The 22,318-nt window shown below is 36.8% G+C and overlaps 1 protein-coding gene across 1 annotated transcript; it reads left to right on the forward strand.

Annotated features, from left to right (window-relative positions):
* Positions 1–14,502: 14,502 nt before the first annotated feature.
* On the forward strand, positions 14,503–15,095 carry LOC129230305 (uncharacterized). The gene is given in 2 exon segments (XM_054864703.1): positions 14,503–14,593; positions 14,596–15,095. Coding segments are annotated over 2 exon segments (591 nt in total).
* Positions 15,096–22,318: the final 7,223 nt, after the last annotated feature.

Below are 22,318 nucleotides of genomic sequence, written 5' to 3' on the forward strand. Positions count from 1 at the left end.
TATATTCATCGCTAACATTATTTTAGAGGACACGAAAGGACAAAGTTTGAAATTGAACACCGATAAGGAAAGCGGGGGTATCCCCTCCCCCTTCCCAAAAAAAAAATATTCCGAAGTCATTAAAAATGGTCTTTTTATTCTGTGATTTTTTTTTTAAGAAAATTTTTTAATTTTTTTCGGTGTAAAATTGTAAAATCATCGTATAAGATTTCCTCTGTCCGAAAAAGATTTCGCGCATATTTTTTTTAAAAAGAAGTTAAAAACGATCTTATGAGGGTTGCATAGTCGCGTCGCTGGTCTTCAATAAAAAGACGCTATTCTGACTGATTCTTATGTAAAATGACCCCCGAATCCAAATACGTCCCCTGTTTGCCCCCATCACGCACCACTTTTTTGCAAAAATTTCCCCCTCCCAAATTTTTTTTCAGTATCCTGGTTCTGAATGAAGTGGGGGGGGGGCTTTCTGCATAAACGTGATGCGTGAAGGGGGGCTGGAAACAATGGCCATATTTGAATTCAAGTGGTCATTTTATATAAACAGCCAGAATGTACTCTTGGAATATAAACTTTATGTATGTTACTAGCGCACCCAAATATATTTTGCAATTTAGTTTTGAGGAAGAATATTTACGGCTTGACAGATTTTTGTTTCAATATGTAACGGAAAAGAATTTTGGCAATCTTAGGAAAATTGAAAATGCTCCATATTTCGACTCATGGTCAAGCACCTGTTAAGACAGGTTTCTCAATAAAATAAGAAAATTTAAATCAAAAGTTTAAAAGAGTAATCATACATTGCACTAAGAACAATAAAAGATCATATAAATTACTATGGAGGTGTATTAAATTTCGAAATTATCAAATAGTACTTGTCTTCAGTTGCAAAATCAAGAAAGATATAAAGAACATATGGAAAAGAAAAAAAAAAATGATGCTACTGCAAAGAAATTGAGTGTGGAAGTATTTTTGAGTTAATTATGCCTTTTATATCAACATTTAAAAGTGTGGTATGTCGTAAAAGCGAGAAAAAAGAGGGTGCTTTTTTTTAAATTCAACTTTAGAGTGGGAACCATGTAGGAAGCTTCTATCGGCTATGCCTTTGCCAGCTGTTTACTATGGAATCATAGAACGACGGCTTGTTGATTCAGTTTCTTCAGGTCATAACTTTGCGTATGCACCAGAAAGAAGAATAGTGTTTGGCACAATTACAGCAAACCCTCAAGTGTTTTCTCCGATACACCACACATGGTCCTGCACTAAAAGGAATGCATTTGGCTGATTCTTGTTCCCTTTTACGCCTTTTTTTTTTTTTTTTTTTTTAGATTTATCTCATACCTAATTTTATTTTACAAAAAAAGAAAAAATATTTTGTGTTAAATTTAAAGCGGACCATTGGTGTTGTCTGTGGACCAGTACATACCCATGTTCACTGGCCCGGAGGACCTGCACGATTTTTCAATTTCTACAGTGTATGATGTACTAAATTAATCGTCAATGGGAGAGAGATAAGTAACACTGTATGTGTTAATAATGAGCGCTTAGGTGCCATTTTTTTCTCCATCAGTATTTATGTAGGTAATGAAAAAAAAAGAACGAAAAAGCAGAATGTTTTTTTGTATATTGAATCAAAAGTATGTTTAGACTAGTATTTTTATGAGTATTTCAAAGTTTTTATTGTTATACTAATTGTGGAAGTAATGTATATGTATTCATGTGTTTATAATCAAACTGTTTATACTTTGGTTGTATAACATACTGTATTTCACCCAACCCCTCGCTCCCTGTGTCTCCTCCCAATTACATGTACCCACACCCACGAAGTAACCTGTACTATACCAAGTATGCATATTCTGTCAAAAAGCTTTTCCCAAAAAAGCTTTTGCCTTAAGGGGTTAATAATCTAATAGTTGATTGAAACCAGGATGTAAGTATGAGAAGGCTTTGACCTTATTGAGTAACACTCATGAAACATAATCTCTGATGAAACTTGAACTCGGATGTTTTCGATCCTTCATTATCTAATAATCTTGCTGTTAGAATTAAATAATTTCTTGTGCAAATTGTTGTCTCGTATCACATTCCTTTTCTGAAAAAAAAAAAAAAAAAAAGCCGTGAACAAAGATAGTCAAATCTTGGTAATCTTGGTAGCTCGAAGCCTTATAATTGGAGTATTCTTTAATTGTTAAGTTTTCATTTGGGTCAAAAACTTTTATAGTTACCAAGATTTTACTTTTTTTTTTTTTTTTTTTTTTTTTTGACCAGGGTGCCCTGGTTGTTGCACACCCTGTAGTTATGCATCAGACAGTACTCCGGATTGACAATTTGAGTATAAACCCAAAAATTGACTCTATGTTTTACATTAAGTTTCACTGACATTTATTTTTAATTTCAGATACAACAAGATTGCACATTAAAGATGCAACTAATAAGGATGTTGGAAAGATTGTTGCCACCTGGTTAAGACATGCCACAGAGCGCAAGCAAAAGAAATATGCCAAGAGCGTGCAGTTGAATTTGTAACAGTGTCAGCATTTATGAATGTTTAATGTGTACAAGAATAAAAATATTTACAATGTTAATTGCTTTTCATTTTCAATTTTAAAAAAGTACTTTTACACTCATTCACAGGTTAATTGTTTAGAGTATAAAAATACCTCATTTGTAGTGGTGAAAATATTAGAATGACAATTCGAGCAGTAAAGATTTTCTAGTTTAAATTTAGAATGAAAACTATAATTTTAATAATATATAAGTGTGCAGGATGTGGAATGTTTGTTTAGAGTAGTCCTCTTGGGTAAAATTGGATTGTATGTATGAAAACTACATTTAGCTTACAAAGCAGTCAAGTGACATTAATTTTGAACTATTAACTGAAGCATATATTTTTTTACTCTTCCAAAACTTGAGATTTAAATTTGTCTTCAGGCAAAAGCTATGATTTTTCATTCTCACGCAAGAAATTTAAGAACACTACTGACATGAATATGTTTTTGAAAATAACTTTCAATTAATATACTAACTTCTCCCCACTGTGTTTGTGATTTTAACAAGTCTAATTTGGTGTCCTACGTAATCTTCTTAGCCTAATATGGGCATTTCGGGATACACCAAATCTAATATAGGCAATATTCACTACAGAATCTTGGTTTGTATATTTGGGTGTTGTGACTCATTTATCTCTGATACAAAGACTATTTCCTAAACAGCAAGGTGAAATAATACACTTTTCCGAAATGGTAACTAAACAGTAGATTAGTAATGAACGAATTTAGAATTGCATACATTCCACTTTCAAAAATCAAATCATTGGTGTATTTAGTTTCAAAAAGATTAAAATAAAACAAATTTTTTCAGTTACATGCTTTTATTTTTCATGCAAAAGAAAAAACATATGCAACGCACGAACATCCATCCAAATGCTTGTCTTAAAGGAGATCCAAAATATTATTCTAGAGCAGTGCTTCTCAATCTGTGATTCACAGGAGTGCCTCAATGAAAGGTTACTGACCTTCCAAAGATTCTTTTATTCAAGAAATTGTAGATCACAACTGCTCAAGTACCAGAATGTCTCTTTTCATCAATTGTATTTATGTGCCTTTGCTCGTATTTTTTGTTTAATTAAACTTTGGAATTCCATTCGGTGAATTCAAAATTTCTGCCCTCCCAAAGATTTAAGCTCGGGTTCCCCTAGTGGTGTTGAAAATTTAATATGAAGAACTTTTAGGGACAAAGTTAGTTGATTTAAGAAAAAGGTACATTTAGGAAGGAAAACTGAATGGATTTTTAAAAAGGAAAAAAGGGCCCAAAAAGATTTTTGGTCCTCTAGGGATTTGGAAAGGTACCAAGTCCTGAGCAGTGAAAAGGTTGAGAACCACTGATCTAGAGTACGTGGGACGTGATATAGTCCAATTAAAGTACAAAAGAGAGCAATAATATGAACGGCTATAGTTCGAAGGACGTCTTTCGTACGTTTGATATAGTCCATTTACTGTCCTAAAGAGAGCGGCTATAGTTCGTAGGACATCTTTCGAACAACTCTTATAGTCCATTTAATGTCCTAAATAGAGCGGCTGTAGTTCGTAGGACATCTTTCGTACGTTTGATATAGTCCATTTACTGTCCTAAAGAGAGCGGCTACAGTTCGTAGGACATCTTTCGAACAACTCTTATAGTCCATTTAATGTCCTAAAAAGAGCGGCTATAGTTCGTAGGACATCTTCCGAACGTTTGATTAGTTCAATAAACGTCCGAAGGACCGACCACTGAAAGCTTGGTCCTAGACAAAGCCGAAAAAAGAACGATTGATATCCTTTGGATAACCCGGGGATATTGTGTTTTAAACGTCCTGAGGACCACAAGATGCATTTGTCCTCGGGACATCCAGTCGTCCCGGCCAAACGTCACGAGGACGAGCCGGGGATGTACGACCCCCGGACATTTTACGTTCCCTGGGACGTCCCTGGATTGCCGCAGGATCAAACTTACACGTCCGCAGGACGATCTAATGTTTCAAGTTCGTCCTGAAATGACATCACTGGGATGTCCAAAGGACAAAGTTGTGCTGTCTGGGTTTCTAAAACTAAAAAAAAAAAAAAAAAAAAAATTTTAATGTATTTTTTGCTTGCCAATGATTTTTTTATCCATATTTGAAGAGTTTTACGAAGGGGGAGGAGGGGGTCGTCCATATAGTTTCGAAAATTTTTACTCGGTCACTATCAATTCTACAAAGAACTGAAATCGGCAGTTCCTGTTTATTTGGGGGGGGGGGGGTTAGCGCACTTCCCCTCTATAGCTCTCTTGATGGTGGCCCTAAGCTGCCTTCAAAATTCCTTGTGTGCACTGCTGATATTTCACCTGCATCCATGTCTGATTAGCTCCAGACCTCCATTAGACATAGGATTGACCTGGTGCCAGCAAATCCAGTGGTCCTTCAAAGTTCCTCATTTAGAGACTTTCAAGTATTAATAAACAAATAACAACAAACTTAAATCGCAACAGGCCCCCTCAGCTCACCGGCTCTTCGGACAGTTGTCTGATTTGCCAGTCTGGAGCTGCCGAGTGTGACTTGTTACAGATGGATTCTTTTATATACCCTTCATATATATATATATATATATATATATATATATATATATATATATATATATATATATATATATATATATATATATATATATATATATAAGTGAACTTTCAAATACATTTATGGATTTTTTTTCCAGATCAGAGAGCTGCAGAAGTTTGGGGGTGCCCACCTGGCAGAAGTGGTTAGGAGAATGTTGGTCTACCTTCTGACGGATGAAGTGGCAGAGAAGTACAGCTTCATGGGCCTAAAAGGAAAAATGCAGTTTTCTTCTCTAAAACTCTGCAGCCTGATTAATGGCAAGTGTCTTAATAATGTTTGATTATTTTCCTATAAAGATGTACTTATGTCTGGTATATTTGTTTGTTTTCCAGTTCCAGAATGCTAATGAGAAATAGATAATTCCTCTGTTCTGTCCGATTTTGTTAATTTCCCCCCTGCTATAATCGAATAGTAAGCCAAATTAAATCTGCGAGAAGTGATAAACTTTTTTTTTTTTTTGACAGTGAAAAGCTTTATAATAGTACCATAGTACAAAATTAAATGAGGCTTATTTCTTAAAACACCCTTATTTAAACTCTTAGGCTTAATTTTGTGACTTTCAGTTTTTTTTTTTTTTTAATTTTAAGACATCATTTATTAATGTACAATTGTTACTAACTCATTGAAGTATGAAACAGTAAAGAAAGAAGGCCCTTTAATTGTTTGTGCTTCTAAATATGTAAAGTTAACTGACATTTTAAAATATATTTTCATTGCAGAAGTTTTATATTATGAAATTTTAAATAATGTTAAAAGAAACAATTAATCATTGTAATTCAAGTTGAATAATGGTAAGTATCATGGAGTTCTGCATTTTTGGATTTCAGCCAGATGTTTGTAATTGTATATGTAAGATTTTTATTAAAAATAAAACGCATGACCATGATAAGTTATCATATCACAATAAATTATCAAATCATAACTTATGGTAAAAATTACCAATTTATGTGCAGTTTTGCATTGGAAAATTTTTGGTGGGAAAAGCATCTGCTGATAGTGGTTCAACATGGACATAATGAGTTTATCATAATAAAATATAGTTTTGTTTCTATGAGTTACAAAAGACTTTTACAGTTTTAATTGTATTTGGTTTCACTTTAAACGTTAGCAGCTCTCTCATGAATAAATGCTGGCATTGGTCTTGCAAAAGGTACCTTTAATTCCATTAAAAAAAGAAATTTAAAACGTTATCAGATGTTTATCTTTACGTTCCTGTGTGTGGTTTTCTGTTGCATTCAAGTAAAGAAATCTAAATTTGCATAAACAATGATGAAAAATTAAGAAATTACCATGCTTATATTCTAATTTCACTTTATTTTTCAGATGTAGCTAAAATTCACATAAAGACCACCACAAATAAGGAAATTAGCAAACCCATTGCTGCCTGGCTCAGGCATGCGAAGGAACGGTTTAACAAAAAAAAAAAAACAACTGTAATTTGATGTATTTTTTTCTTTTTTGTAAATAAAGATTGATGTTTGTTTGAATTTCGTTTCTTTTTGTTTGATAAAATAATACTGAATTGTTTTATAATAAATGAATATTGAAACTAATTAAAAGGTTAAAAAATATACAACTTTGTGCAGTTTAGTTGGAAGATTAGATTTATATGACAATATGAACTAGATTTTTGTGTCACTAAGATAATTTCCAGTGAAGAAGACAACAATGTTATGCATATAGCTAATGAATGCATATACAAATAGCACTAATGGTAAACTGCTTAAAAAGCAAATTATTCTTTTTACATTACTGAGTCGTATTTCGAATATTTAAGCCATACATTAACATTTCTTAACAAATGATAACTACAAATCAAGAGAGTGCCACTTTCCTCTAGTTTTACAATAAATATTTACTTGGGGTGTTGCTGAGAATTTTTTTTTATCGGGGAAAAAGGAAGGGGTAAGCCTTTTTTTTTTCTTATCTCTCGCTGTTTACAATAGTCCATTTTACGTTTTTTCATTTTCAGCATCAACATAATCCAGGCGCTAGCTTTTTGCAACAGGAATCTAAAGTCTCGCTTCCATAGCATTTAACAGTATTCTCAAAAATGTATCAAACTTTTAGATACTATGACAAGTTGAACATCATCCTGCTGTATACAGAATTTTTTGCAGGAGAAGGTTTGAAAATCCCAATAGGTTCCTGCACCACAGGGAAACCTCATAAAACAGGACAAAGAGAAGATTTGAAAATCAACGAAAAAGTAGGGAATATCCTGAAAAACCTGGAAAGTGCAGGCAATTCTCTTTTTTGTGCTTTTTAAGTTGCAGAAATCAATGCCCAAATGTATATACACTCGAATATAGAAAAAAAGTAGTAAATAATGGTAATTTAATTTATTATTCATTTTTTTGTTGTAGTAAATATTAATATTGGCTGAAAGCATTTGGACATTCCGCTTGAATTTTATATCGCTTTGATTTGGAGAACTTAACATTAGGCATAAATATATATTGTTCTGCTTAACTTTTGCATTTTTTATCGTATAAGGTCAAAGCAATTAATGGTTCAGACGTCCTTTTTTATTTTTTTATTAAGTTTTAATTTTTTAACATTAAGTTAAATATAAATATTTACTCACCATAATTGTACAGGGAAAACACTGGGAATTTTTCTCCCAGAATTGAGCGACAACCCGGCCAATGTATTAAACTTATTTTCGTAGTTTTTTTCATGAACAACCGAAAGTTCAGAAAAATATTTCGCGATTACATTGGATCTATTACGGCTCTAATAGATAAAATTAAGCGCTTTTATCAGAATATTACCGTCGCGGTTCAAATGCAAATGTGAACCGTGTACGACGTCCTCAGGTTGTTATAGCAGAGATGTCCTAAAGACATCCGCTCGGACTAAATTAGTCCGCCGCACGGACTGAATTAGTCCCTGCGGATATCATTGAACATCTCTGGGACGTCCTGCGGTTCGCAAAAATTTGTCCGAGGTCAATGTCTCAAGGATATCCAAAAGAAAGACTTAAAATGGAGAGATGTCCGGGGGATGTCCTCGAAACATACTTAGACAATTTAAATGTCTTTTTTTTTTTTTTTTTAACGTCCTAGGGACCACTCGATGCGGTTTGTCCAAAAGATGGCCAAAACACGAATTGATATCCTACTGACGTCATCCGGACATCCCTAGGTCATTTTAAGATATTTCCCTTTTAACGTCCGGCGGACCATGCAATGCGTTAATCCAAAAAATAGCCCAAATATGAACAGGCGGATATCATTTGGACGTCCCAGAGGCGCACGACATCCGGACACTCACTCCTCGCTGGGATATCCCATTCACATCGCGGGATCACAAACGCACGTCCCTCGGACAATCTCTTTTTTTAACGAAGTCCGGAAATGACATCATTTGGACATCCAAAAGACAAAGTTGTGCTGACTGGGAGAGGATAGACCACAAAAAGCATGGTCCTAGAATTCACCGAAAAAAGAACGGCTAACGTCATTTGGACGACCTGGGGATAATGTTTTTCGAACGTCCTGAGGATCACGAAAGTCTGAAGTCCTCGGGACCAGGCCGGACATCATAGGGACAAACTGGGGAAGAACACTTCGCGGACATTGAACGGTCCCTGGGATGTCCCTCGATGAGCACGGGATGTAATTCCAATGTCCGGAGGATAACCTAATGTTTTGAGTTAGTCCTGAAATGACGTCAGTAGGACGTCCAAAGGACAAAGTTGTGCTGTCTGGGAAGGCACGATCAAATTTCCTGAGCCTTGGTGGAACTTTGATTGTCAGGAAGCTCATAAGAAACAAAAAAAAAAAAAAACATGGAACACGTTTCGTCGTTATCCAACCACACAAAATCTCGTGGCACTTAAACAAGCTCGTGCTAAAGCTCGAAGGATTCGACGGAAAAGCCAGCGGGACTCGTGGCAGGCATATGTCAGCACAATTACGACGTCCACCCCATCCAAGACTGTATGGGGAAAAATAAATAAAATCGCTGGAAAATACAATACATCTTGTGCACCCATTCTGGAGAATAATGGTCGTATTTTATCCAATCACAAAGAGGTGGCTGACTGCATGGGGACTTATTTGGCAGATGTCTCCAATGCAAATAACTATTGCACAATTTTTTTAACAATCAAATCACGCAAGGAACAAAGAGTTCTAGATTTTAATTCAAACATTTTTAATCAATATAACACAAAATTCACCTTTTAAGAACTAAATATTGCTTTGCAAAAATCAAAAAACACATCACCAGGCCCAGATGAAATCCACAATAGTATGTTAAAAAACATAAGCAGGTCCTCATTAGAAAATATTTTGCAACTTTTTTATACAATTGATTCTTAACATAGATTCCCAAAATCTTGGAGCCAAACAATAATAATTCCTATCCTTAAACCAAATAAACAAACGGATAAACTCGAGAGCTATAGACCCATAGCTCTTACAAGCTGCCTCTGTAAAGTGATGGAGCGGATGGTCAACGTCAGAATGATATACATTCTGGAGTCGCACCATCTGCTATTTTCTTATCAAAGTGGATTCAGGCATGGCGGATGCACAACAGACAACCTATTTCTTCTCGAAACATCCATAAAAGAAGCATTTCTCAAGCGAAAACATTTTGTGAGCGTATTTTTCGATATTGAAAAAGCATATGACCGTACCTGGAGATATGGGATCCTCAAAACCCTACACGAGTATGGGTTGCGAGGTAATTTACCCATCTTTCTCTCCAATTTTCTGAAATATCGTTCTTTTCGTGTACGTGTCAAGTCTGTTCTGTCGGATACCTTCATTCAAGAAGGAGTACCCCAGGGAAGTGTACTAAGCGTAACTCTTTTCATAGCTTGATTGATCAATTGCTCCCCGCTGTTAAAGGTACCATGTTCGTTGATGACTTTCAAATATCTTTCTCGTCATCGAACATGAGTATCGTAGAAAGACAACTCTAAATTCCTATCCATAAAGTATCACAATGGGCGGAGGAAAATGGCTTCACTTTCTCTGCTCAAAAGACATTCTGCATCCATTTCTGCAGAAAAAGAGGTCTTCATCCTGATCCAAATCTTCTCCTAAATAATCAACCAATAGCTCTAAAGGATCAAGGAGAGTTCCTGGGTCTCACACTTGATAAAAAATTTAAATTTATACCGCACATACAAGAGCTGAGAAAAAAATGCTTATTGAAATTAAATCTCCTTAAAGTCTTGGCTATAATCAGTGACTTCTCTAAATTCCCCAAACAAACTACTACAGATGCAGTCTATCAACAAATATTTCATGACATAAAAAGCAAATATTCTGAATATAATTCCATTTTCACCGAAGGGTCAAAAACAAGCGATCACTTCGGCTTTGGTACAATAATTAATGATAAAGTTACCGCAGAAAAACTAAACCCATCTTGCTCAGTATTTACCTCAGAAATAAAAGCTATATTTAAATCTCTCCAATCAATAGCCCAATCTAATCAACAAAAATGGGTAATATACACTGACTCTAGGAGTTCAGTGTGTCCCTTTCGAGGATATTAAAAAAGCCATTTGTGAATGTCTTCACACACATTGGCAGCAGAACTGGAATCTTGAAACGCAAAACAAATTGCATTCGATCCAGCCCTCGACTGCAGGTTTCAAATCAATGCAGCTTACCAGGAGAGAACAAGTTTTATTAGCGCGACTACTCACTGGTCAAACCAGATTCACCCACAAGTACCACTTATGTCGTGAGCCAGTTCCAACTTGCATTACATGTAATGTAAATCAGACAGTGTTACACATTTTAAGTAACTGCCCTAAATTTCATCAAATTCGTTTTAAGTATTTTAATAATTTTAATCCATCTTTGAAGGAGTTGCTGGGGGACCCACCCCATCGCAATTTGTACTCCTTCCTCCAGGAGATTGGTTTCTCCTTTTTAATTTAGTGTTTGTGTCGTCAACTTGTGATTTTGTCCTCTTCTTGCTAACCGAGTTTAGTGTCAACCTATTGTTTTATCCATTTAAATGTTTTTAATATATACATGTTCTTCACTACTTATTTTAAAGTAATGAAGTTTAATAGTTTTTACCTCAAAACAAGTTTACTTTTACAATATCATGACTTCATATAAATAATATTACATAAAGAAAACGTTTGGCGCAGTATAGTCTTTAAGGGCTCTTGTGCCATTAAAATTAAATAAACCAACCAACCAACCAAATTTTTTGACTGAATTGACTATGGTTTTTCACATTTATGTAAAATGTTTAAGGCCACTACTGACGTTAATGTGTATATAAAAACGACATTAAATTTACAAATCAAAATTGCTTGGAATACATTAAACACATTTAACTATCTGATAGGTTTTTGTGATACATTCACTCCATTTAGGTAATCGGTACCCGCCACAAATGCATAGTTATGTATGAATTTTACGATGCACTTACTTCTACTACGAACATGTAAAGAAATTGTCTTTGAAGAATTGAGATAATGCTGAAAACGTGTTAATACTGAAAGAGTTCAAAATAATGATTTTTTCACTCCCTGAAAATTTGGGAAGGGGGGGGGGGTGTATACACGAGCACCCTTCCTTAAGCTATTATACTAAAGAAGACAATTCTTAAGTCTGCTTATAAAACAAGAATTAGCTATAAAATGCTTTTGTCCTTAGGATATCCAAATTATAAACGACTAGTTCGTATAAGATATCTTTTCGACATTTCATATAGCCCATTTAACGTCCTAAAAAGAGCCGAAATATGAACGGCTCAGTCCATAGGATATCTTTAGGACGTCCTAGAGAGCGAAAATACAGACGGATGTAGTCCGTGGGATATCATTTGGACATTTGATGTAGTCCATTCGATGTCCCAGGGATGAACCATAAATTGCTTATGTCCTATAGATAGCCGAAAGATGAACGAATGTTGGCAGCTGAACGACCCGAGGATGTTGTCTTTTTAACGTCCTGAGGATCACAAAATGCTTTAGTCCTCGGGATGGTGGCCGCTCATCCGAGACGGACATCCTTTGGACAATTCGAGGATGCACAATTAGCGGACATTCACTGGTGCCTGGGATGTCCTAGGATAACCGCGGGATCGAATTTAAACATCCCGAGGATGATCTAGTATTTTGAAAATGCTCTGAAATGACATCGTTCGGACGTCCTAAGGACCAAGTTGTGCTGTCTGGGACGTAATGCATGTCGGAGAAGGTTCGCGGCATAGAAGGTATTTATGGGTGAACCTGCCCAATGCGAAGTCGAGATAATAAAGCCCTACCCTGGAATTTTTTTCAAAATAAAACTCTTAAAAACTTAAGCAATGTTTTATGATATTAGGAGGAGAGGTTAGAGGCATTCCACTTAAATTTGACGTAAGTCATGTTTGAAAAACCTAATTTTTGATGATATTAAAGGAAGGCGGTTTATACTGAAACAGAATTCACGGATTCACATAGGAAGAAAAATGCTAATGTATGCATTAGTTAGCATCATATGTTTTCAGTGTAAAAGATTGCGCTTTTGAATAACATGTTTAGACGCTACAAGGCAATTTTTCTTTTTAGATAGGCAGCGACGCGGATTGCTTGATTCAATGAGCAGTAAATTTCACCGCCACTATTTTAGATATATTGAAATAGTTCAATTCTATGTTTCTGGTATCAATTTTATTTTTGTGAAACATTTTTCTCCCCATTTGGAGCATTCTCGATTGGTAGAGCTCGGCGCCTTTTTCATTCCGGCGCTGTGGTACAGCGCCCGATCTTGCACATAGGGACGGCGCGACCCTGTCCATACCTCCCTGATCTTTTCGATTTTTTATAGGCAGTTTTCAGTGAGCGTTCGGTAGCTCACGGGTTAAAATAATGACGTCACCTTTAATGCTTTAGCATTAGCTGACGACGTCACTGCTGTCACGTGATTGATCGACCGGTCGCTACCGGTTGAGCTCGTAGGACGTAAGCCCAGAATGTTGTCCCACTACGAAATCACCCTTAGTATATATATATATATATACCGGGTGACCCAGCGGATAATTTTTGAAACAAAGTCCAATAGATGGCGCTAGGTGCAAGTGAGTGAATCCAAGCTTGGTGCGCATGCTCCGTTGAGTGGGCAATTGTAAATGTGATGTTCCTTCAGTGTGCGGTGCGGTTTAGCGTGATTCCCGTTAGTAAAAATGAACAAATATATTCGACGGAAGTTCGCGTATTTATTGTGCTACAAATGGCCAGATGTGAAAATGTGAGGGTAGTTCAAGGAGCATGGCAGGAGAAATTCCACAACAAGAATTGGCCAAACAAAAGGACTATGGAAAGGTGAGGCATTTTGTGCGTTTGACGGTACAAATGTTTTCCTTTTTGCTTCCATGTTAGTTCTGAAAAATGTGTTTCAAACCTCTTCCCTGTATGCCAAGTTCAAACGTACTGGATCGGTAGAAGACGATAAAAAAGCTATGGCTACAGTCACCGCTACTGTGGTCACAGATGGATTTTCGCTGCCGATAAGACCCGATCTGCAGAACCGCCTAACTGCTGTCCTTGTTAAAGATGGTGGTCACTTCGAACCTCTATATCATTAATTGCCCAATATGTCCTTTCAGAATAAGTCATTTAATTCTTCTCATGTCTCTTGTTTGTTTTTATTTTTTCATTTGTTTCAAATAATACCCGCTGCGCCACCCAGTATACACACACACATTATATATATATATATATATATATATATATATATACATACATACATAAACAGTATTACTTTGGTAATAAACTAGAGCATAAATTTTCACTTTTCTAGACTCTTAAGTCTTAACTGTAACATTGTAGCTGTTTATGTTTTCAGATCGTTGCGCTTACTATCGTGTGTATATTAAATCGTTTCACGGCAACGCTGATTTAATACCGATTCTTACTTCACAAATTTTATTGAATCCGCTGATTTTTTTTTTTTTTAAAGATGCATCCTTGATTTATGTCTTTATCTTTTCAATACATTTCGCTATAGTATTTTAGTTTGTTTTAATCATTTAAATGATCTTGTATGCGCCAATTTAGGCATTCAAATCAGCAAAGTCTACCATGAGTCAAAATTGCCTTAAAAAAAGAAAAAAGTACTTGGAACCTGATGCTTTGGACCAGGATAAGGTCATACCTCGTACATCTGTATAGCATGAGCATCATTTTTCTGCAACCAAAAGTGAAAATCAGACTCGTTCATTGCCGGCTGACAGTCCGATTGAAGCAACAGAGGATGAAGAATCTATTGACACTGCAGAAGTTTTGTTATTAGACAGTGATGAACTGGATGTTCACAGTTCCTTCCTGGTAAACGAATCTGAGCAGCATGAGCAGAAGATGGATTTTCCACAATTTAAAGATGACCCTGATTTTCAATCTGATGATCATGCATCAAATGATGACAGTGTTTGAGAATGCCCTAACCTCAATTGCTGAAGCTCTCCTGATGATTATGATTTTTGCCATGAAGCACACAATGACGCAGTTGAAGATTTACTGAAGTTATTTAATACTATTTTTGAGCAGTCGGTTCTACCACACACGAAGTATGCTTTCAATAAAATATTTGGGGCCACTGATTCTATGACTTTTCATTTTTATTGCACTGAGTGCAACCACTACTTGGGAAAACATGACGGGCATGTGAAAAAAAAATCAACTTTAAAGTGTCTCAACCCAAACAACGGAAAAGTCCTTGATACTAACAATCTTAAAGAAGGTAGTTTCTTTGCAACACTTTCTATAAGAAACCAAATTGCTGCCTTGCTGGATCAAAAGGAAGTCAGAGAATCACTGCTCGTATCCCTGGAGAAAATAAACCAAGATTTATACAATGTTCCTGAGAGTATTTCAGACTTGACTGATAGAGAAATCTACAAAGAGAAGCGAAGACAACTTTTCAACACTCATGACTTCAGTCTGATAATGAATACAGATGGGAGGAGCCCTGTATTCAGATCCAGCAGGTGGCTCATCTAAGCTCTGATTAATGAACTCCCTCCCCAATTGAAAACGACGCATGGCCTCATTGGTGGACTTTGGTTTGGCAAAGGCCATCCGAATATGAAGCTCTTAATAGAAGTTTATATAAATGAGCTAGCAGAGCTTTCCACTCGTGACGTAAAATGGGCTAATGATAATCTAAATATTAAATCCAACATCTATACATAATGTGGATGTTTTGACTCTCCAGCCAGGTCTGCTGTCCAAAATGTGACCCAAGAAGAAGACCCAAAAATTAAAACAGAAAAGGATACCATCAGCCTTATGAAAAAGGCTATAAACAGAAAGAAAGGCAACATAAAGGGCATTAAAGGGCCATCACCCTTGATTCTTGCTAAGGGCCTTGGTTTTATTCGTGGAATTTGCCCTGAATACATGCATGCAGTTTTGCTTGGTGTAGTACGCCAACTAACTGAGTATATTTCACAAATGTTGGTGCAAAATATTATATTCGGTCTCCCACCAATCTTAGCAGTATAGATGGAAGGCTACTCAAAATCAAGACTCCACATTTTTTTACTCGTCTGCCAAGATCTGTTACAGACAGGAATTGGAAAGCTCACAAGTGGAAGACTTAGCTTCTGCATTATGCTGCACCATGTCTCCGTGGTATCCTTTCTAATAAATATATCCTGCACTTATCTTTGCTCTCAAATTCTATATTTTTGCTTCTGAAAGATCAAATACTGTTTTCTGACCTAAGCAGTGCTGATGCTATGTTAACGGAATTTGTCGTCAAAAGACTGAGATACTGTTTGGTCCAGCAGCAATGACTTTTAACATGCATCAGATGCTGCAGCTTGCTGGTAGTGTGCGAGACTTGGGTCCCCTTTGGGCAAATTCGGCCTTTGTGTTCGAATGAAATAATGGCAAAATTCTGAATCTTGTCACAGCTGCAAAAGGCGTTTCATTGCAAATTTTAAACCAATTTGCTATGGAAAAAAAACTAGAGCACCTATTTAGTCAGGACTGCAGCACTGAAAAAGTGCGATGAGGGAAGGAAGGGAACAAAAATCCTTTCCCGCCGATATTCTGTTTGAGAAAGTGGGGGTTCACTACTCCGCCCAAGATCTCGTCCCGAACTCACCACACCGCAAGCTCCCCCCCCCCCCCACCACGACAAGCAGGAGTTAGATTATTTTGGAGGGGAATACTCATGGAATTTATTGTTGAAAATGTAACATGTTTTTTGATAGGAATTTCAGGTCTGTTTTTTGGAAAGTCCCATTTAAGAGATATCTGTGATGAAAATATGTTTTTGACTTCCGTTGAGGATGTTGCGTTAGGAATAAGTTTTCGTAGAGTTAAAAGAACTTTCATTTGGCATTCGTTGGGAATCGATGTAGAATATAGGTTTTCAGGGAAAACTTTGCTTTTGAGTACGCTCGATTCTAAAAGTGATTTTTTGTATCTTTGATAGGTGTGTTCAACATGTGGAAAGATTTTCTCGCAAGGATAATTTGTCACGCCACCAAAAAACGCATTTGGATGCGAAACCGTTTGCATGTGCGGAATGTGGGGAAGGGTTTACTCTAAATGGTGAGTGAACCGCCATAGACTGATGCATGCCCCCGCACCTACGCAAACTCCTTTTACACGTGAGGAATGCGGGATGAAATTCGTCCGAAAAGACAATCTTCATAGATATGAGTGTGCAGCTCACGGGGAGCTTATTCATACATGCTCTGATTGTGAACAAAATTTTTTATCAAACATCTATCTTGATGAAGCATGTCAGGGTGTCACACAGTGCCCCTATGAAACGCACGATCAGGGTTCCACCCCCAACCAACGTGTTAGAAGAACGAGACAAACGCCATTCGCAGTTTTTGCCTCTGAAAAATTGAAACCGACTAAAGAAAATGCCGAAGGTGTGAAAATGAGCCTAGGAGAATTAAGACCTCAAAATTTTTGACGTTCTCACAGAAGAAATATCAGACAAGAATGCTATCATGTGGCGCATCATCATAAAGGTGCAACTCTCCCGTTTAGCCGACGATGGTAAAAGGCAGGTGATCACCCTTCACTTAGGAAGTGTTTTTCAAGTTGAGCTCCTAGAAGAAACAATCCCTGAACATCTAGAGAAGCCTTCGCCAAGGTGGAAAACACCTTTGAAGAATTCCTAAAGCTCGCATCGGGGTGGACCCTGGACCCCGTCATTCACGTGGAAGTTGTCAGTGCAAAATATGCACCATTGGCAGGGCAAAGCTACATTCCACTCACTAGAAAGATACAGGCGAAGAAAGCGGTACTAAATATCCAAAATGAAGATAGTAAGTATTTGATGTGCTGCCTGTTAGCACACAAGATGAACATTTCACGAGAAAATCACCCGGAACGAGTTTCGCACTGACTTTGCACCCCATGAAGATAGCATCAAAATGAAAGGGGCGGAATTTCCCGTCCCCCTCACGAAAATTCCAGCAGTGGAGAAATTGAATAATCTTCGGATTAATGTGTTAGGGTGCGAAGAAGAAGCTGATGTCTTCCCACTATACATCTCCAAACGGGGCGACGAAGACTGCATCAGCTTGCTGCTGATTGCAAATGAAACAACACAGCATTATTGTTTGATCCGAGACATGTCCCGCCTTGTTGCCAACTTCTCCAATCACAAGTTGAAATGCTTTATTTGCTACCGCTGCCTGCATCGTTTCTCCAGTGAACGTCTGTTAAAAGACCATCACAAGTTCTGCAACCACCTGAGTCCGCAGAGGGTAAAATTACATAAAGAGGGGGGAGAATATTTTGAAGTTTGAAAATTTTCATTTTCAACAACCCCTCCCCTATGTCATCTACGCGGATTTTAAGTCTATTATCGTCCCACTGCATGCGGCAACACCCGCAAAAAATACATCTTATATGAAAAATGTAGCTCGTCACGAAACATTTGGATGCCTATGTGGTCGTAGGCCCCGACGGAAAAGCAATCAAGCCTGTCACCGTTTATCGGGGTCCCGATGCTGCCACACATTTTATGGAAAATTTGTTGGATGAGCTGGCCGAAATTGCAGAGCAAATGATAGATGTGAAGCCTCTGTGCCTTTCCCCTCAAGAACAAGACTTCAAATCGGCAGCGTCATGTCACATTTGTCAGGGAAGATTTGGAACCGATGCAGTTCGCGATCATGACCATCTCTCTTAGGAAATATCGTGACCCTGCCCACAACCAATACAATTTGAAATTCCATTTACGGAAAATGATCCCCAGTATTTCATAACTTGAAAAATTACGATGCCAACATGTCGTGAAAACCCTGGGTACATTCAGGGATTATGAATACGAGGTGATTCCGACAAACATGGAAAAATACATCTCCTTCTCAATTGCACCCAGAGGGGATAAACGAGGGGAAAAGGTGAAGCGAGTAACATGGAGCCTGACAATTTCAAGCTGTTGAAGAATGGTACACCTCACGATAAGATCCACCTCCTTCTTAGAAAAGGGGTCTATCCATATGAATATATGGATTCTTTCCTGAAGTTTAACGAAACGTCACTACCTCCAATAAGTCCGTTTTTCAGCACGTTATAAAATCATGGCATGCCTTCCGGGGACTATCAACATGCCCAAACACTTTGGAAGGAATTTCAACTGAAGTCACTCAGACATTATCACGATTTTTATGTGAAAAGTGACGTCCTCCAGCTCGGAGATATATTCCAAAGCTTCAGGGAATTATGCCAAACACATTATTCCATTGATGTTCCAAACCTGGTCACGGTACCATCCTTGTCATGGCAACCATGTATGAAAATGACGCAGCAACCCCTGGAGTTATTTACAGATATCGACAATAATATTTTCATCGAATGTGGGATTCGGGGAGGGATATCTGTTATCACCAAAAGACATGCCTCCGCAAATAATAAATAGGGTAAAAGCACCAATTACTGACGTTTTAAGAACATTTTTTGGTTTTTCAGCAATTCTTACTGTATTTTTCAATCGATCCTCACAACTTAAAATTTTTCCAATTGACCAATATAGGTCTTTTTCATTTCGCTCATTAAAATTATCAAAACGATTAATCAATAATTTTTTTTGCTCAAAATTCGGATGCATCTTTTTTCCCCTATTACTGACATGCATGCCCCAATTACCGACAGTGTAAGGAACCAATTACTAATACCCTGTATCCAGATCAAATTAGTTTTATTTCCAACCTTTAAAATGGAAGAAGTAATCTACTTAGGTTCAAATCAAAGTCAAAGTTCAAACAATTTTATTTCTAACTTTAAAATGGAAAAACTAATCCACTTAAGTTAAAACCACAAAGCATGTCATAGGTAGGTATCTACTGACTCCGATGGGGGGGGGGGGGGGGGGCTAGATCGATGGCATGGTAAGTCTGGGTAGGAAGATGAAAATAAGTGATTTCACGTTATTAAGAACGCAAAGGTCATTGTCTTCAATAAAATATTCTATTATTAAACCTCTACCGTTGGAATCTGGACTCCCCCAGAGAGGGTAATGACCATTAAAATCCCCCAAGATGAAAAATGGAGGAGTAAGTTTATCTACAATTGTTTGCAATTCCACGCTTCTCAAGTCGTAAGAAGAGGGCATATATACAGAACAAACTGAGAACAGCGAGCGAAGGTGAACGCGTGCAGCTACTGCTTGCAGGGATGTGTTGATATTGAGCTGGCTAGATGCATAATCATTAGAGATTAGGAATGCCACTCCCCCCAACGACGGTCACCTGACAAGCAGTCCTTGCGGTTCGTGTCAAAACCTTTCAACTTCGGTCTATCAACAGGAGACAGAAAGAGACGGGCGGTTGATGATATTCGACAAGATCTTTGACATTCGTGACTTTATGTGAGTAACTCTGACGATTTCAAGAAAGAATGCTCCGGGCCATGGAGACAAAAGAAAGAACAAACGGCCGGAAGAAGGAAGAGCTGCTAATTTGGAAGGAGAATCCGTCCACCCTTCATCGTCAGATGGCGGAAGATCTTTAAATTCAACATCCTCATCTTGTTGGTGGAGCAACAAGATGATTCCTTTGTCTCATTCCAAGTCTCAATGGTGATTCCTTTGATCCGCGGGCTTCAACACGCCATTAACAACATAGAGTTTATAACTCCCATGGGAAACATATTACAAAAACAGCTTTTGGATGCCATCAAGGAAAGATTTGGTAAAATAGAAAAGTCAATAATTAGTGTCAAAGCAACGTTTCTGAACCCCAGATATAAAAAATTAGGCTTTGGCCAAGACACAGACGCTGACCAGACACAAGAATGGATAACTCAGGAAATCGAGAGCCTGATGATGACCTCATCAGCGCATAACCTACAGAATCTCGGACCCAGACAATCTGAAGTTTTAGCAGGTAAATTTATTTTTGCTATTAACTAGCATTTCGTCACAATTTACTGTAGCGTTTGTCCCATTTTATTAAACCATTGCATTTTTAGATTCAAGTGGAAAAACAAAAAACAATCTAGCTTGCTGAGGGAATATTAAGATGGTAAGGCAAAACGTGATCATCTCGTTATGACTCCCTTCACTTCAGCTACAGCAATTTAAATAATATTTAGAGATGCCACTAATAGAAAGGAAAATGAACCCGTTACAATTTTGAGAGTCAAAGAAAGAAATGTTTCCCGAGTTGTATGAACTTTCGACTATTTATCTATGTGTGCCAGCAAAGTTAGTGCCATCTGAACGGGTGTTCTCTAAGCTGGCGAACTTACTAAAGATAGAAGGAGGAGGCTGACCACTACTAACATTAATTAAATCATGCTTCTCAACAGCAATACTTAAAGTAATTACCTTGTGATAAACTTTTTTTTTTTCTAATCACCCTTCTCTTCATCTTCATATAACTTACTTTTTTAAAGGAAAGGGAAACGAAAAATACATATTTTTAAATAGTACATGGCGCTAACCCGTAAATCATTTCTAATAGAGACATAGTATATTCCGCATTCAAAAAAAATATTGAAATTTTGTAGCTGTAAGTCCGAGACGCACAAGTTATGTGAGCCAGTGGGTTGAAATTATAACCTAAGAACGTTTCCATAGTGCGTTAACGAAGGGATAACAGCAAGACGAAAAAAAAAAAAAAAAAAACATCACATCAAAGCTGTGTCCTTTTCGAAGCAGAAAAGCAAGAGAATAAAGGGGGTATTTTTTTCACTTTTTCCTTTTACAAACAAATCTGTATTTTTATTACCGTGCAAAAATTTAATGTGTATCTAAGTTTCTATTTCTATGATGTTAAATATGTACGAAATATTCTTGTAATAAACGTATTGTCAGAAACAATTTGAGTTATTAGAAACAAGCGACTGTTTCGATTTGAATTTCTTCATCTTTAGGAAATAGATGTTATTCTAGAAGTGCCTCTTGTATGTTCCGGTAAAAAGAAGCAAGAAAACGAAACAAAATCGAAGTCAAGAAGAAAATTTCCAACATCACATTTAGCAGATAATCAAAGAAGCATTTAAAAAATTAAGAAAATTAAAGTGAAAGAGATTTTAAAATAATCTGAAATACTTGTAGAAAAAACGAAATTAGCTGAAATATGCGAAAAAGCATCCAACTGCAAGAAAGGGGAGAAGGCGGACGAAGAGAAGAATGTATGTAAAGACTAATCTTTATATAGGGCAAGCCATTAATAGCCCATTAATAGGCAAGCCATTTTCTTTCAGTACCGATTTCTCTTCTGTTTGTGAACCGATTTCCTTCATTTTTTTTTTTTTTTTTTTGTTTACATATTAAACCAAGAATAAAAACTCCCTTCGTCTGCTTGCGTATGTTCTTCAGTCAAGAAATGTTAGATATTCTTGTTGAAGAAACGAATAGATATGCCCGCCAACAAATTGACCTCGAAAAACACTTGCCTTCTAACTTACACGAAAGGAAATGGCAAGAAGTAGACATTAATGAATTATATCGCTTCTTCGGACTTATATTATTAATGGGTCACATTGAAAAGGATAAAATAAAAGACTATTGGTCCTCAGACCCATTGATCGAAACCCCAATGTTCAGTAAGTATGTCAAGAAACAGATTTTTTCAGATTTTGAAATATCTCCACTTTTTCAAACAATGATGATAGAAAAAATCAAATATACCATATTTATCCCTATTTATGACAGACTATGGAAGTTGAGAAAAGTTTTTGATATGATCAATGAGTCATACAAAAACTCTTAAAACTCGACAGAAGTCATTGTTATA

Source organism: Uloborus diversus, chromosome 9, assembly GCF_026930045.1.
Source record: "Uloborus diversus isolate 005 chromosome 9, Udiv.v.3.1, whole genome shotgun sequence".
Classification (NCBI taxonomy): domain Eukaryota; kingdom Metazoa; phylum Arthropoda; class Arachnida; order Araneae; family Uloboridae; genus Uloborus; species Uloborus diversus.